Source organism: Acanthopagrus latus, chromosome 8 (assembly GCF_904848185.1).
Source record: "Acanthopagrus latus isolate v.2019 chromosome 8, fAcaLat1.1, whole genome shotgun sequence".
NCBI lineage: Eukaryota > Metazoa > Chordata > Actinopteri > Spariformes > Sparidae > Acanthopagrus > Acanthopagrus latus.
The window spans coordinates 11,686,947-11,703,062 of NC_051046.1; the positions used below are offsets into that span (position 1 = coordinate 11,686,947).

The following is a 16,116-nucleotide window of genomic DNA, read 5'->3' on the forward strand; positions in this document are numbered from 1 at the left end:
GAAAGCAACACTCGCCCAAAATGTCTTGTCTATTAACCTATGAATCATAACCAAAACTGGCATGGGCCCACTCGCAACTGACACGTGAAGCTTGAGGCAAACATTTGTTCTTATGAAAGCTGACACTGTCAAAGAGTACACTCGGAAATATCAAAAATGAAAGTTTTGGATGTGGACTGGCTTGTGCTGCCTTTACGTAAGATGGGCACTAACCACTGAGCACGTAATGAGAAAGATTTCTCTGCATTACAAAAAACCCCAAAAAACATACAGCCCATACAGCCTGCATGAATTCACAACCTACAGTGTGCAGCTATAAAAAGGGGATCTCTGCGAAAAGCCAGTGTGTTTATGCAAATTACACTGTATATACATTCTAATCATGCGCTCTGGGAATATAAGGCTCCAGCGGAAAATAACAGAGATAAAGAGATCAAGGGAAGTGAGGGAGTCTGGTTTTAGAAGAACAGATTGAAGAGCTGCCGCGCCTTCACGCTCGTTAGACACATGTGGAAAACAACACACCTTCAGGACGTTAATGCGAGAAAATGATTCTTAACGAGATTAGCAGTATTTATGCTTTGTCAGAGTCAGCGTCGTCAATAACGCGTTTATCATCGCGGAAATGACTGCCATTTATCTCCGTCACACTTTATTATTTTGTACATTAAGCAGCTGTGTTTAATGTGGTTTCACACCAGTGGGCGGCTGACATTTTTTCCCAAAGTAAGTGGTCCGAGGAGTACAAAGGGCTTAATTAACATCTTAATGCCACTCTGTGTTACCCCCCGCCGATCCACACGCACAAAAAAAGGACACACAAACACACACACACACACACACACACGCTCTCTGACACACACAGACAGACGTAAGCAGGGGTAAAAGATGCACTGAAAAAAGATGGAAAAGAAGAAGACGCTTGAGTAAAATGTTGACGGTTAACATTTCTGCAAACCACAGGTCCCGTCAGAATGGTACGTGCCGTAAAACGACGTACCACATCAACATTTCTGCAGAACCTGTCATACAATGTTTGTCCCCTGACTTTCATGTCAGCAGGTGGAGGGGACAGTGGTGGAGTTGCAGGTTTGAGGTCTGCCTATCCAGAGACCGCAGAGTCTGTTTCATTATTTGTAAGCGTGACACCATTGGATGGTTTGGATTTGCTGCTATTCCAGAGTAACTGCTTTGATCGAATATCTTAATCTATATATATTGTGCTTTTGTGTATTTGGAATGTTATCTATGTACTTCTTTTCCTGTTACGTGAGTTTCATATCGAATCTTATCATCATTTGGTGACCAACTTGTGAGTTTTACTGTTTTTGGGTTTGTTTTTTGTTTTTTTTGCTTTGTTTGTTCTTCTTTTGATTTTTTGTTCTTTCCTTTTTTTAATGAATAATCTGACACAATATCGACACTCAAAATGTTACCTATTTGATACCATTGTGTCGTTGATATTCATTAAAGACAATTTCCTGCCGTGTCTGTGGTGACAAAACAGCAGATTTGTTGTGACAGGTAGTTGTAACATCTCCAGCTGTGTGTGCCAACAAAACCAGGTATGTTTAAAGGTATTTTAAGCCAAATATGATACTTTCCTGACCCTTACCAAGTGTTTTTTGCGCCTAAACCTAACCAGACCACGAGCACAGCGCATGGTCAAGATGAAAATGTAAAATTGAACCCAAAGCTGCATCACAGAGAACATGCGATGTTTCAACATATTAACGGTTCAGCACCTCAACTGAGACAGACACGCATCATCTCGTCTGTGAGGATGCAGTTACTCTTGGCCTTCACAGGGTCAGAAGGCCAACTGATTGTCATCCTATCCCGCCCACGCTTCACTGTCACCGGATGGAAATAAGATCCATTTACAGCAGTGCTCCTGAGGGGACCTCTGGCACTTTCCAAGGCGCTGGCAGCAGAGCTACAGCCAACCACAGCAGGAAACTAGAAGTCATTCACTGCTCCATTTACTTTAAAGTGGAATATCAAATATAACACTATGTTCCGGGGAAGCAAACAATAGAAAGAGTCTGTAGCACTGTCCTACTTCTGCACAGATCATTTCCCCCCCGCTTCATATACGTTACAGCGGCATCGTGGAGGAATCTAGGTACAGCCACCTTCTGGGGATTGAAGCAACGCATATGACATAATGTAGAGAGACATGTGGTGTGCGGCGCCTGCTGAAATGCCAAATCCTGCCATCTGTGGACCAATAAGTTTCACAGCAGTGCGATGGCGGGCTGAAACAAGTAAGTTTGAGCCAACGTTTAACTTAAAATAGGTGACCTGTGTTCCCTGGTTGTACAAGCACAGGATGAATCAGAAATCAATTAACTCTAAAGGCATGCAAATCTAAAAAAAGAAAAAAAAAAAAAGTCAGTCAAGTGAGGTGGCACTCAGCCGTACAGCTCTGTCTGTCTACCTAATGAGTGGTTGCCTCCCTTTAATCAATCACATTTCATACCACATAATCACAATGACATGCCCTCTATTAGAGGTCAGTCTGCTTGATCTGTGCTCTGTTTCTCCTCAATGAGTGGCCCTGTACGAATGCTGTATCAGCATAGTTTACTAATGTTTGAGCTGTATCCGTCTGAGGGATTCATTAGTTTGAGGCCGTGCGCAGGAGGTCATGTGGGCGCTCAGTCCGTCGCATCACGGCAGTAATGGACAGTGGTGGAAAGTAAAAAAATCGCCTGAAGTGCATTTCAGGTGAATTGTACTGCAATGCGTTGACACAGTGTCTTGTTTATTTTGCACTGTCGTCTGATGGTTATCTGTTTGTTCACGTTCACGCAATATAAGAAAACAGAATAAGTTAGCGGGCAGCAGTCCTCTGTATTCATAGGACTTGACATGCTCAAACAGCGAATACAGGAAAGTGCGAACGGTGCGGGACACACCTCAACAATTAGAGCCACAGACACTCACCGTTGGCCTCGTGTGTCAGAGCCCTTTAAAGATTAAACTGTAGCTCCCGACCGTCTTTACTTGCAACCCCTGGCATAAAAGCAACGTCTAATTGGGGCCCCTTGTCATGTTTCAGATGTCTACGAATTGTTAGCAGTTCCACCCCAGAGACATTGCCCCTCTAAAATTCAGCAATGGTTTTATTTAAGTAACAGTTTGAAGCTCAGGGAGGTCAAATTATCCAATATTTCACAAAAAGAGCGAAGACTGACTTCAAAGTTGAAAAAATGAATGCAAATTGGTGGTGCAGAACTTTTTTTTTTTCTTTCTCTCTCTCTCTCATTAGTCATCTCAAGTTCACCAAGATGTATCTTGTGACCCTGTGGAGGGGACCTTGAAATGTGCATAAGCAGCTGAAACGAGCTTCACCTCCCCCTGCCACGACAGTAAAACTACTTAAAAGGCAACTCCACAAATTTTACACATTCAACTGTATTTACACTCTTGGGGAGTGCTACTGTATATGTGAAAAAATTATTAGTATTATTGGAGGCATTATACTACTTTTTCACATATACAGTATTACTCCCCAAGACATTAAATGCATCAGCATCAAGAATTCAATTAATATTCTGTATATCGGAAATGCCACAAGGGTCAATTTTCAGCAGAATCACTCACTTATGATACTTTAAATACATTTTGCAGCTCATACTTGATTTTGAAGGCAGAACTTTTAATTGCAACAAAGTGTTTTTCACTGAATTGGCACTTTGACATAAGCAAGAGCTCTGAATACGTATTCCACTGGTAATATGTCTTCATTAATAACTGTCTTGTTACACAAGATTCTCACTTCAACGCTATTGCACATAATATTTGCACAGATTTTCATAATATTTGCACACATTGTCCTTCCTCCAGTGCACTAAAGTGTCATCCTCTAACAAACTCGCAGAAGACAATGTTTATTTAAAGACTCTCCGATTATTAAAGCATGTTAGGACAGCAACAAATGTGGCTGGGAGCTACAGTATATCTGTTAATGAAGCTTGTGTGTTCATGTGTGTGCGTGCGTGTGTGTGTGTGTGTGTGTGTAAACTCACCAGCTTGCGTTGACACCAACCACAGACGCCACAAAGAGCTACCAGCCAAACTGCACACACTGTCACTGCGAGGGAGACCAGGAACACACTGAGGGACACTGAGCCTGTACACACAACACGCACACACATGCACAGGGAGGCAGAAAGACAGAAAATGTGAGTAATGTTTTTTTGTTTTTGTTTTTTTTTTGCATACATGGAGATAAAAACATGGGATTCTTGCGACAGAGCCAATTGTATGTCACGGTAAATCATGTAATCAAAAGGGGGGCAAACCCACAAAACAAGTGCCGGGCCCTCTCCATCCACGTCTAATTGAAAAGCCGGGCAGCCATTTTTACATTCTGTCACGAGGAGCTGAGAAATACAATCTCATCACTACCCCCTCTTCGTGCCGGAGCATTTCAATACCTTTCCAATAAGGGCTGCAGCCAGGCATCACTCAGTTGCACACACATCACTGTCATGGTGTCACAGCTTGTTAACTGACAGGCTGAAAGTGAAGGGAGGGGGAGGAGGGGGGGAGCAGGGAGGAGGGGAGGCCGGGCTGACAATACAAGAGAGCTCATGATTAATGGGTATCAGTAGAAGCCCAGAGAGAGAGGTGGCTCTGGAAGAGAGTCATAAAAAAACATCATCTATTGCTGCTCGCATGTGTCTCGGTGTGTGTGCGTGTGTGTGTTGTGTGAGTCACTTCACACCTGCACCTGCACGCCTCCGTCTGTTTACATTCTGGTTACGATACTGATTGGATCTAAACTCGCGAGCACTTTGCATTTCAGACGGCACGTTCCCCGCATTTAAACAATTCGACGGCCGTCCCTTAAGAGGATGAGGACGAAGCCTCGTTGAGCTTTGATATTTGCGCGGCGGGGAGGATGCTAATGTATTCAACTTCATGATTTCCTTTTCAAACAATTCTGATTCCTAAATATACAGTGATAAACGGGTTGTCAGGATGCATTTTCACACAGCCGAGTGACAAACACTGACAAACACCCGTGCTTTTTGCTTTCAATGACTGTGTTTTGCCTTCTCCCCAGTTGCTGTCTCATGCCCTACCTTTGCCAGTCACAACTGGCCTTTTCATCCCACTCCTCCATCATATTTTCTGCTTTATTCTCCACCTCGCCGTGTCCTCTAGGGGAACAGACGAGCTCAGAAAGGAGGAACAGTGGCGGCTGAACTTGTTTCATATGGAGCATAAGAATCAGCATTGTATTCCACAGTCCTCCCTCAGCATAAACTGCTGTTTTGAAGTCACGGTGACACCTGAGGCCACTTGCAGTCAGAGGAGAGGGAACACATACAGAACAGCTGAGGCCATGAACAGCAAACCTAATGACAGGTAGGTGGTGATTCGACTTCTGCCGCTAGACAGCCCTTTAAAATATCCTCAGGACAGAAATTCTAGTGTGTGACCGTACTGAAAAAAGAACCATTTACTTCTCTGGCCAAAGTGGATGGTGGACAGACTATGCACTCTGCGGTGAGAGCTGGATGTGAATGAACTTTGCAGCATGGCTAACTTATTCATAACCTTTATATAAGCATCATGCAAAACTGTAATGTCAGAACATGGTGTTACCAGTGAGCTCATGTCACCTGCTTCCTACAAATTGTTGCATATGAGCCACTTTAAGATCACCCAGCACTTGTATGGCATTTAAACATGCCCCGTTAACATTCACTGTTTCCTCCAAATGCGTTTCCTTCCTCTCATTATTTTATTAAAAATGTTTAAATCCTGCATCATTTCTCCTTTGGTCCACACAGGCATGTCTCGCCACTAAGCAGCCATCTTGGCAGCGCCCACAGACCGTCACTTCGGGCTGACAAGACCAGACCCCTCTCTAAATGAATGGTGAGTAGAGCTGCACACTATATCAATTCAGTATCGACACAGCAGTGAGCACATGTGCAGTAGTCATACGCAGGTTGTGCAGTGTCATGAAAGGCAGAAGAAAAAATATTGATGAGTTTTTTTCCAACATAGTGTGGCCTTAATGGAGACAGAGCCATATCTTCACTTGTACTGGTTGCTGGGATACAAAAACTTGTATATCAAACATATATATAATGCATAGAAAGTTTTGCTCTGCTTTCTTTGTTTTTTTCTCTTTGCTTTGTTGTAGTTCAGGAAACCTTTCTAAGTACAGACTAATGTTGGCTTTCGTTTAATTCTGGCTCTCATGTATTACCTTTTTTTTTTCACTTGCTTAAAAAGTTTCATGAATTCGATTAAAAAAGTGCAGTTATGTGACGCCGTTATCTGATCAAGCCACTTGAACAAATGTGATGGTTTGATGTCTGATGTTTGAATTACTTCATCTTCCTTGGTAATCCTGTGCTTCAGTCTGATATCCTTCTTTTCCATGCTTTACGATTTACAATTTCCAGGCTGATGATTGAATTTTGGGGGGGAGAGGGTGCAGGGTATTTGTCGAACGACCCCACCATCTCTGCCGACTTTTCTGTTCAAAATGCTCTAAGTTGTTGTCTCCTTTCTTATAGGGTCTCTGACGTTTACCAGCTCATAAAAACACTGCTCCACATCACTACTAATGGCCAAAAACTCCACAGGGGCATCTTTAACAGGCTCTTCAGGGGAGCTAGTTTCTTGCAGGTAAACCATCCTACATTATCTGTCCCCGTTTAAGTGCTCCAACCAATCAGTGGCAGCCAATCGAACTCTCTGTTCATTCTTCCTGTATGACCTAAGAGACAGAAAATTTCCAGAACATCTTGAAATCCCACGCTGCCTGAATTAATCTGCCGGCAACAGACTGGAAAAAGGCTTCATCTGACTTGACTGATCTTGTTCTGATCGTGAAGGTATAGATATAATCAGTGTAAAAGTCATTCCAAGTGTCCCGCTGTTATTTATGCACAGTCAAAGAGCACGCTAATGGTAAAAAAGCCACGTCTGTGCCCTCTTGTGCATTAGAGGGGTCAGTGAAACACAGCCGGCTCTGGAGTGATGAATATATCCATTCACAGATGTTCAGAAATAGATGCAGGCTATATACTCTGTTACTGTATATTCACAGGGAGGTCAATGAAGTTGAGTGCATTAGATACAACGCCATCAGCGGGGGAAGCGATGGATCTTAAATAAGAGAGGCTGAACTGGTCTCCAGATAAGGGAATGTATGCTAGCTTTAGTGCTAAGTGGCTCGGTGATGGATGTTCTGATTTTTGAAGGGCCTGGAGAGTCAGGTGGATCCCTGAAAGCCAGCAGCTGATGTAGGGCCCAGCGTCCCGCGCTCTCTCTCTGAAGGTCGAGGGGTGGGGTGGTGGGTGGTATGGTTTATGATCTGTGTCAGTCATGAGAGGCATGGGAGTGAAAAGCCTCCGAATAAAAAAGCAGCATCCAAAGAGGCCACATTACGGCTCTGAGTAATGAACAACTGGATTCTGCTTCCCACTTCATGGAATATAGCTTGGTTTTTTTTTAAGCCACAGAGAAGCGCTGAGAGCAGGCGGCGCAGATGAATAAAAGGAAATACACTGCGTTGAAGTATTAGGGAGATATGCAAATCTTCAGCACTATGGCTGTGGAGAAAAAGAGGCATCATTAGAGTAAGAGGAGCCTGCGCCACGTATCACAGCACTCAGGAAATTCAATTTATCTTTTCCCCTTGAACAAAACAAAACTTTTGGCTTGAAATACTCTGGCAGGTGACGCATTAACAAGGTGGAAGATAAAACAGCATTTTTATGCTGAAACTGGAGTAAGGAAACAACTCCACTTGATGCTGAATGCGAACTCACGTGCGGTAATCTTTTCTATATGGGCAGTAAAACTGTGTAAGGAACGGAAAAGGAAGCGTGGTGATGAATCACATATGAAAAAAAAAGCCAAAAAGGCTCCACTCAGTAAAACCAACAAGTGAAGTGAAGAAGCCATTGAACCCTTTGATCAGAAGCCTTTAGAAGTCAGAGCACCCTTGAACTTGAAAGTCGCTTGTTTGTTTAGATTGCAGTGGCCATCTCTTTTATATGCACATAAAAGAGAAAATAAATGGTGGTATGCAGCAGGTCGAGTGGTGACAATGATGGTGTAAATGAGCTTGCAATAAACCCTTTTGCTGAAAGAGACAAAAAAAAAAAAAAGATGAAGCCCTGCAGAAGGTTAAATATGGATGTTTAAGGATCTGACAGACATACACCCCTGTCAACATCAGTGGAGATTTAAGTCCCTGAAAATCAAGATCACAGAGAACTTGTCATGGTCATCACACTCCTCCACCTTGGTGAAAAAAAAAGATCAGAAACAAAGGTATGTCTTAGGGAAACCCAAAGGCTGATTTATGACGGCGCAAAGGATCTACGTGCGTGGCCGACGCCGTAGTGAGTATTTTTGTGTGCGCTGTCGTGTCTGCATCGCTGGCGGCGGCGAACATTTTGCCAGCTGTACTGTCTCCCTTAAAACCCACCGACTCTCTCGGCTCACAGCTGCGTCAAGGCAGTCTTTGTCACTGCTCGCTGAGGGGCAGCTGAACATCCAGCCCGTCCACTCTCCCTCCCTCTCTCTCTCTCTCGCCCGGAGTTACTCCAGCAGCAGAGAGCAGCTCCAGAGAAGATGTATAACCCACAAACAACAGCCGGCTGGTTTGGAGGGACTGCAACGGCTGAAAAGGTGTGTTTACTGGGGGAACTACGGGTCACAAACCATTTTTTGCATTGTTTTCGAAAGCACACAATGGGGGCATGGTTAATAGTTGGACATAATCCATGACCGTGGCAACCAGACTGCCATCCTAGCAAGATCAACATAATTACCATAGACGGCAACAGCATGGATATTGGCACAGATAGCGATAACACTCAAACACGAGGTCTTCTTGGGTATTGCAGGGTTTATGCATGTGCAAACTGTACATTTACCACCACTAGACAACTTCACTGCCGAACTTTCCCACCGCTCTGATCATCAACGCCTGTCGCTCCCTCCCTCGCTTAACACCACACTCCCTACACACTGCCCTCTTTAAAAAGGGACCACGCCGATCTTTTACCACCATATACACTTGAGCCAGTGACTCGCATTTTAGGAGACGCTGCCGATGCCTCTACAGCTTTTCAGACTGTCTTTTCAGTTCAGCTTGGAGGATGACATATGACAGATTTTGCTATAGTCATATGTCATTGTCTAATTTTAGTAACAGCTTAATCCTTTTTTTATGTTTGAGCATTATTTATGTAAAAAAAAACATTTGGCAAACAGTGTGGCTCATCAACATTGTCAGGAAAGGACTCAGGAAAATATGAAATATCATCAAAATGCCAAACTACACTGGATTTAAGGGGAAGGCAGAGGCAGATCACGGAGATTATATCACAGTACAGAGACTTTAGCAATAAGTGCTCTAAGTGCATAGAGGCACTGAGTACAAAAAGTATTACTTTGGTTACACATGTGCATGTAGGTGATCTGGCCCACATGCAGTGAGCTAAGCCAAGCAGAAAGGGACCAGTCCTCAGGGGTAGAAAGATTGCTAATTGGACAGGCGGAACTGGAGCAGTGTCCAGTCAGCAAAGCTGCCACGCCGCATCTTTATGCTCCGACTGAGGTGGAGAGGGCAGTGCCTCAGAACCTCTGGGTGCAAAGCTCATCGCCTAATCGCCACTTCAAACTGCCCCCTCCTTGTACTGGAGCCTGGGTTCTGCCCTCTTTATAGCCACGGCGCTGCTGTTGGGTTAATCCTCAGATGTCACTCGGATGTCTTTACTCTCCGTTCCCTCTGAGGCTCAATCGGTGCACAGCAGCAAAATGTTACTTCCAGTTATACTGTGATACTGAGTGTTTCAAATTGCTTCCATCTACCTTCTGGCTCAACTCTACGCTGCAGTTTATTGCTTTTGTTTTACAGTTTTTTTTTTTTTCTCAAGGCAAAGGACTGGGTGGTAGTAAACAGGACATGCATTTTAATGCACTCAAACTAAGTCTTTCCCCGGTGCTCAGACGCGCAAAATGATTTGTGTGGGAAGAGCATAAAATTGATTCAAGAGGGAAGATGTGGATAAAATGAATAATTACCATGGTTCCAGGTAAATAATGTCATTGTCGAATGAAGTGATGAGGTGACATTTCACACAAGGAGCTCAGAGGTGGCGCCTCCAGTGCTGTGGTGTGCTCAAAGGATCAAAGGTTGTTTTGGCATGTTTTGGCCCTTTTCACTGTTGTTGCAGAGCAAGCTCAGTCTGCCGCGGCTCAACAGGCATTTCCTTGAGACAGCACGTCATTTCAAGTGGGACGTACGACAGTTGACTGACAGGCCTCTGCCTCATGCAGACATCATTGTGAGCCCTTCCCACAGCTATCTGAATGAGTGTTCCACTTGGTGGGTGGGCACTGCTATTTGTTTTTTTTGTTGACAGCCAAAAAGACAACATGGCAGCCTTTTTGAAAATGTCCCTTATCTTTTTAAATCATCCTCCAGAACAATTATATGAATCGATTTACAGTTTTCTGAAAGTCGGGTCATTTTCATCACCATTGCACTAGATTCTGCTTGGTCTAATATCCATGTTGTTGGCCTCAAATGATTCTCAGTCCAATTCTTACATACTGCAGCTTTAATTGCTATTGTAATGAGTTTTGTTTGTATTCAGGGTAATCCCCGGCCGCCATGCAAGGTGCCAACTGCACATCAGGAGCAATTTGGGATTCAGCATCTTGCTCAAGGACACTTCGACATGGAGCTCAGCTCAGCCCTGAGCTCGGATTTGAACCAGCAACTTTCCAATGACTAGCCGACCTGCTCTACCCACTGAGCTACAGCTGCCCATCTCACAATTTGAGATTTGTATTTATGATGTTGCATCACAAAATGATCATATGTACATAATGTTGCTTTAATGCATAATCTTACCTGTTTCCTATTTTTCAAACAGCCCTTAGTTCCAGTTCATTTCAGTGATGCATGAAAATCCACTTGAGGATTGAAGTAAAATATTTTTTTACTTGCTGCATGTTTTTGTTACACAATTGAAGAGCTGAAAGTGTTGAGCTGTTATTCAGGTTGGTGTTGGAAGTGCTAATAGGACGCTCAGGAGTCTATTACTCCCGTTGACAACAGAAAAAAGTATTAAATATTAAATGCTTGAATATCCTTGACAACACATTCAGGTTTGTGGATTTTTTGTGTTGTTGAGTCAGAACATAGAGTAGTTTTGGCTTGGACTGCCATACATTCTTGGATGTCAGTGCTTGTCATCATCACTTTATATTTTATTACCAGGCAACAGTAATGTTGAGGAACAATATAGACACCTGTGCGCTGTGATGAATGACCTAACTCGAGCAGGCTGGCAGCAAAATGATCCCTGGATGGCGCAGGGAACATCCATTCATCTAAAAAGCTCTGGTTTGCTTTGGGAAATTGGTGCTAGTCATGCTGACTTAATGCAATTTGCAGTGAATTGGTAAAAAAAAGAGAAAAAAACATGCAGAATTCTAGTACACTCGTTCAGCCACTTGGAAACGTGAGCCCACAGTGGACACAGTGGTCCCATGTGCTGCAAATCACAGGGATGTGTGGAGCGACCAGTGAAATTTTGACAGGTGGAGAAGGGGAGCACCTGTGGCGAGAGTAAGTGTCTCTTGCATCCCCTGTAGGCTGCAGGGAGCTTTGCTGGCTCTCTGTCCCTATATGCTCCCTGTGGCTCAGCTGCACCACTGCTGTGCTGTCACAGAGGCTGTTTCACAGTGAGAGTAAGAGGACTGCCACCCACGTTCTGTCTGCTCTCAGCTGAGGGATAAGATCCATCTCAGCCCAGTGACAAGCTGGGCTAGAGTCGGACCAGCAAGACGTCATGTGACACATGCCTGGTGTCACCTATAATGGCACCATCATCTTATTAGCACCTCCGACACTGAATGGGTGAATCGTCCATAAAACCCAACAATATCTGGACACTCGGGGTGTAAGTGGACTGAATCTGTGATAATGTGGGAACACAATCTCCTGGTTGTGTCATACAACGATACGAACTGTTCCTTTAAAAACACAACAGATCATATTTCTGTCCAGTTGCATGATGTGTACTGTATGTGCCAGGTTTTGAAAATCTGTCCACTGGTATAGCATTGCAGTCCTTTAACACCACTGGACTCATTATCACGCATTCTTCTTCCTTTTCAAAGCCTGGCGCCTACATTACCCACAATGCAATTTAGCCACTGAGCGAAATCACTGAATTAATCAAATATAGTACCTGTTTGAATTCCTTGGCCAACATTTTAGAAATTGTCACTATTTCCTTATCTACTGCATGCTAATAGTAAATCCAAGGGAGTGTCTGTGAAAAGAACCAGCTGCCTGCTAACAGTAAAATGCTCAATGTAGAGTGAATATCTTAACTGTGTAGTAAGTAGTGCAGTTTAATACTGTCAAAGTGACATACTGCAGTAAAAAGGCATACAGAATCAGCTCTGAATGAATTATTATTCTTTTATTCACCAGTGTAGGCACCTACTTGTCGCTAAGCTATCATTTTCTTTGAGTCTGGTCTATTAACAAAAGTAATGCAACCTGTTGGAAACTGGATAAACTGTATATATATATATATATATATATATATATATATATATATATATATATATATATATATATTTTATAAACACCATGAAGCCCTAGTTTCAAGACACTGAAATCAACGCGTTAAATTTGGAAAAATGTTCTTTATTGTCTTGATTTCCGTGGCAGGTGAATTAATGTTATCTGCTTTATTTGACTGATTCAGCAGGATACATCAGTCACTCTCAGAGACTCGGATTTTGATTGGGTTGCCAAACAAATTTGCAGAATCTCTTTCACAGTCTTTCATTTAAGATTTATATCTGCAGTATGTCTCTGAGCAACATTAGGGAGCCTGCATATCTACTACACTTCACAGTTTCTGACGCTCCACTGCCAGACACAAGAAATGAACAGCTACCCCACAGTGTAGTGTGCTTCTCAAAATGAATACTTTGACCAAACTACAGCTAATGTTATCCAGGGAAAGAAGAAAGAAACAGTAAATCAGAATTTTAACATTTACCATATAAATGTTTTTCAGTTTTCAAGAGTTTTTTTTAAATTTAGTTTGTTAAGGCATGAAAAAAATCAGTACATTTTCTGGAAATACAATTTGTAAAAGTAATTGAGTATTTAAAGTGTGTATTGTTGTACCTAAAAGAAATACAGTGAGCCAAGATGCATTTCTTCGATCTCATTTAGAAAGCATTTACCAATTAGGTATGTGTTCAATAACACATGCGTGGAGCAAGTTGTGATTAATCAAATGTTCTCTTTGAAATGGCTTGTTTACACATTCAAGATAAAATAAGGTAACTCTGAAAAGACAGTAAAAATTGTCAGAAACGTTCATTTATGCTCAGAATTGGGTCACAATGGTGTGTCACTTAAAGAAAGTGGGTCCCCTTAAAAAAAAGTTTGGAAAACACTGGTTACATCTGTGTCTTTGATCGAGCCTTGATACAGTACGCATGGTCTTGATCTGTCACACAATCTATCAGTGTCTTTGCCATTATTTTCTCCTCCCAGCTCTGCCTCAGAAAGACTGAATTAACTGGTCAGATTGAAATGGATGACTTTCATATGTAAGCCACAGGAAGGACTCAACACATTTACCAAGGACACTCTCCCTCTGCCTCTTAACAGCAGAGTTGTTTTCCAATTTGTAAGTGGCCCTACCTCGCATCAAACTCACATTAATAATAGATTACAGTCATATATCACGGATGATTTCAAATCACTACTTTAAAAGAGGCTGCCTGCTCGGATATAATTTTACTGCGGCACGTGTGTCGGTGAAGTTAAACAGCTAATTACATATTTAGGTAGCTTTGATTGTGTCAGCGCTGTCGGGACTGACAGAAATACTCAGAAATGTGATCACTGATTCATTTATTCATAGAGTTGTTCCTCACGGTTCCATGGTCCTCAGGAGCAACCCCTCAACATGTTCGGACCTCACCTTTCTCCTCTTTTCTGAATACTCTTCCCACTTTCATCAGTGTCACACGGGGACTAATGGCTGTTATATATTCCAGAAACCCAATCAAGCTGAAGGAGACTCTCCCGCTTAGTGGCCCCAGAGCTTTACTGGGATGTTACGGCCCCCTCACAGTTACAAACAATCTATTACTCACAAGTCCCACTGATGCCCTTGACTTTATTGACTTAAGTCCGCATGGTGGCTGTTGATACTCTGGAGGTAGACTAGTGTCCATCTCGGTAATGAGCTCAAGAGCTGTAAACTAAGTCAACCATGACTATCATTATTCAAGGTTCATGGGCATTAAATTGCCTCTATATAGTCTAGTTTGTTTCTTGCAAGCATGGTTGGGGTTCGCAATAAATCAGCATCTTATTGAATCTGGTCGCCACTCTTCAGTATGTCCATTATTACTCCAGTTTACTAGTTCACGCAGCCCCCTCCCTCTTGTTGTTCCTTTGCCTTTCCGGCTCTCTTTCTCGGAGCATAAAGCAGTGTGTATACATAAATGTGGCTGATTTACAACCTGAACCTTCTGGGCAATGGATCCTTGATCTCGCTCAGTCGTAGACTACACTGCTTCTCATTTCTAGCTCACAATGGTTGATTTTGCCGTCCAAAATGAGAGATTGTTTATGGCCAACATTAGTGGTTATGGCTCGCCGGCTAATTAAGCAAACATTAGCTCTATGGGCTGCTTGAAAGCACTGCCTCTGACAGACTGTTTAATGCAGCTGCCTTGTTTTAAAATTAAGGGTCTTAGATCGATACTGGATGGATACATACACAGTATCACAGGGCTAAAACTAAAGCAGAATCATTACAAGTTGACGATCCATGTAAAGGAATATTAAATATAAAATGGCCTTGTCCTTGTATTGAAGTGTAGAGCTTGTACCTCTGAGTAGACAAGTGGTGGGTAGATTCGGCAAACTTATTTCTGTCATCAATTATTAGCCTGTAATGTTTAAAGATGTATATTTATACATGGTACTCCGACCTATCTGTCATTTCTTCTGAGCTTGAAGTATGTGCTGTGTGCTTTGCTGGCATCTTCAAAGATGCAATATATAAGAACTGGCCAGCGACAACAGCCGCAGTGTTGTTAGCTGTGCAGCTAGCAATCCATATTGTCCATATCCATATCTACCCAACAACGATCTCAAATTTCTCGTCAGACTGTTACTGCTAGTTTTGGGTAAACTCAAGCTGTAGTCTTCTTTAGTCTTTGGCCAAACTGGTAAATTAGTTCTCAAGTCACCAATACCCTTGGAACCCCACAAAGTAGTTAGTTGCATTAGTGTTTTTGTCTGTGAGTTAAACAACTTGCCTGGTTTAGTCCTGCGAAGGTCACACTTCTACCGCTTTCTTTTTTTTTTTTGGCGAGCTGTCTAATGTCAGCTGGGATCGGATCCAGTCCCCACACAACCCTCAGTGATAAACGGGTGTAGCTAATGGATGGAATGGATGGATATCTTCGTCGAGGCCCAAGATGATATCACTCTCATATGTTGTGCCAAACGTCTTGGCTCGCTACTCTGACTTCCTGCATTCCCTCAATGTTCACTTTATAGCGCCATCCTACTGTAAAATAACTTTAGATTTAATGCCGTACCACATTCCCCGTCTGCATTGTGTTTTTGTTACTGCCTTTTTCTAAATGAGATTGCTATGAAAAGATGTTTAAAAAAAAAGGGTTGCAATCTCATGTGCTTTAAAACTGCAAACACACATATTCCTCCACTTGACACAGCTTAAGCACAGTGACATGAGTGGGAACACATGCGCTTCAGGGATGGGAAGAAACCAAGAAAGTGGAGAGAGAACAGCGCAGGAAAAAGCAGAGTGGGAGTGAGGGAAGAGAGACTCAACTGTAATGCTATTGAGGAGCAATTTGTGAAGCTTCTGCATATGCATACGGGCCTACAGTCCCCATCTGCCCACATCTTCAGCTCACTGCTGGTGACATCCACCAAGACAAAGAGGTCTCGGATGCTCTAGATGTATTATGTGGGTGGCATTATAAAATCTAATCCCAGTCAAAGTCAATTGTATTTGCCTAAGGATACAG

At 42.8% G+C, this 16,116-nt stretch overlaps 1 protein-coding gene across 1 annotated transcript in view; it reads right to left on the reverse strand.

Moving 5' to 3' along the window:
- LOC119024452 (synaptotagmin-7-like) overlaps nt 1–16,116 on the reverse strand; it is a 50,727-nt gene that overhangs the window by 13,047 nt on the left and 21,564 nt on the right. Inside the window, exon 2 of the mRNA XM_037107282.1 lies at nt 4,035–4,138. Coding sequence (XP_036963177.1) covers nt 4,035–4,138 — 104 coding nt within the window. The remainder of the gene's footprint in view (nt 1–4,034; nt 4,139–16,116) is intronic.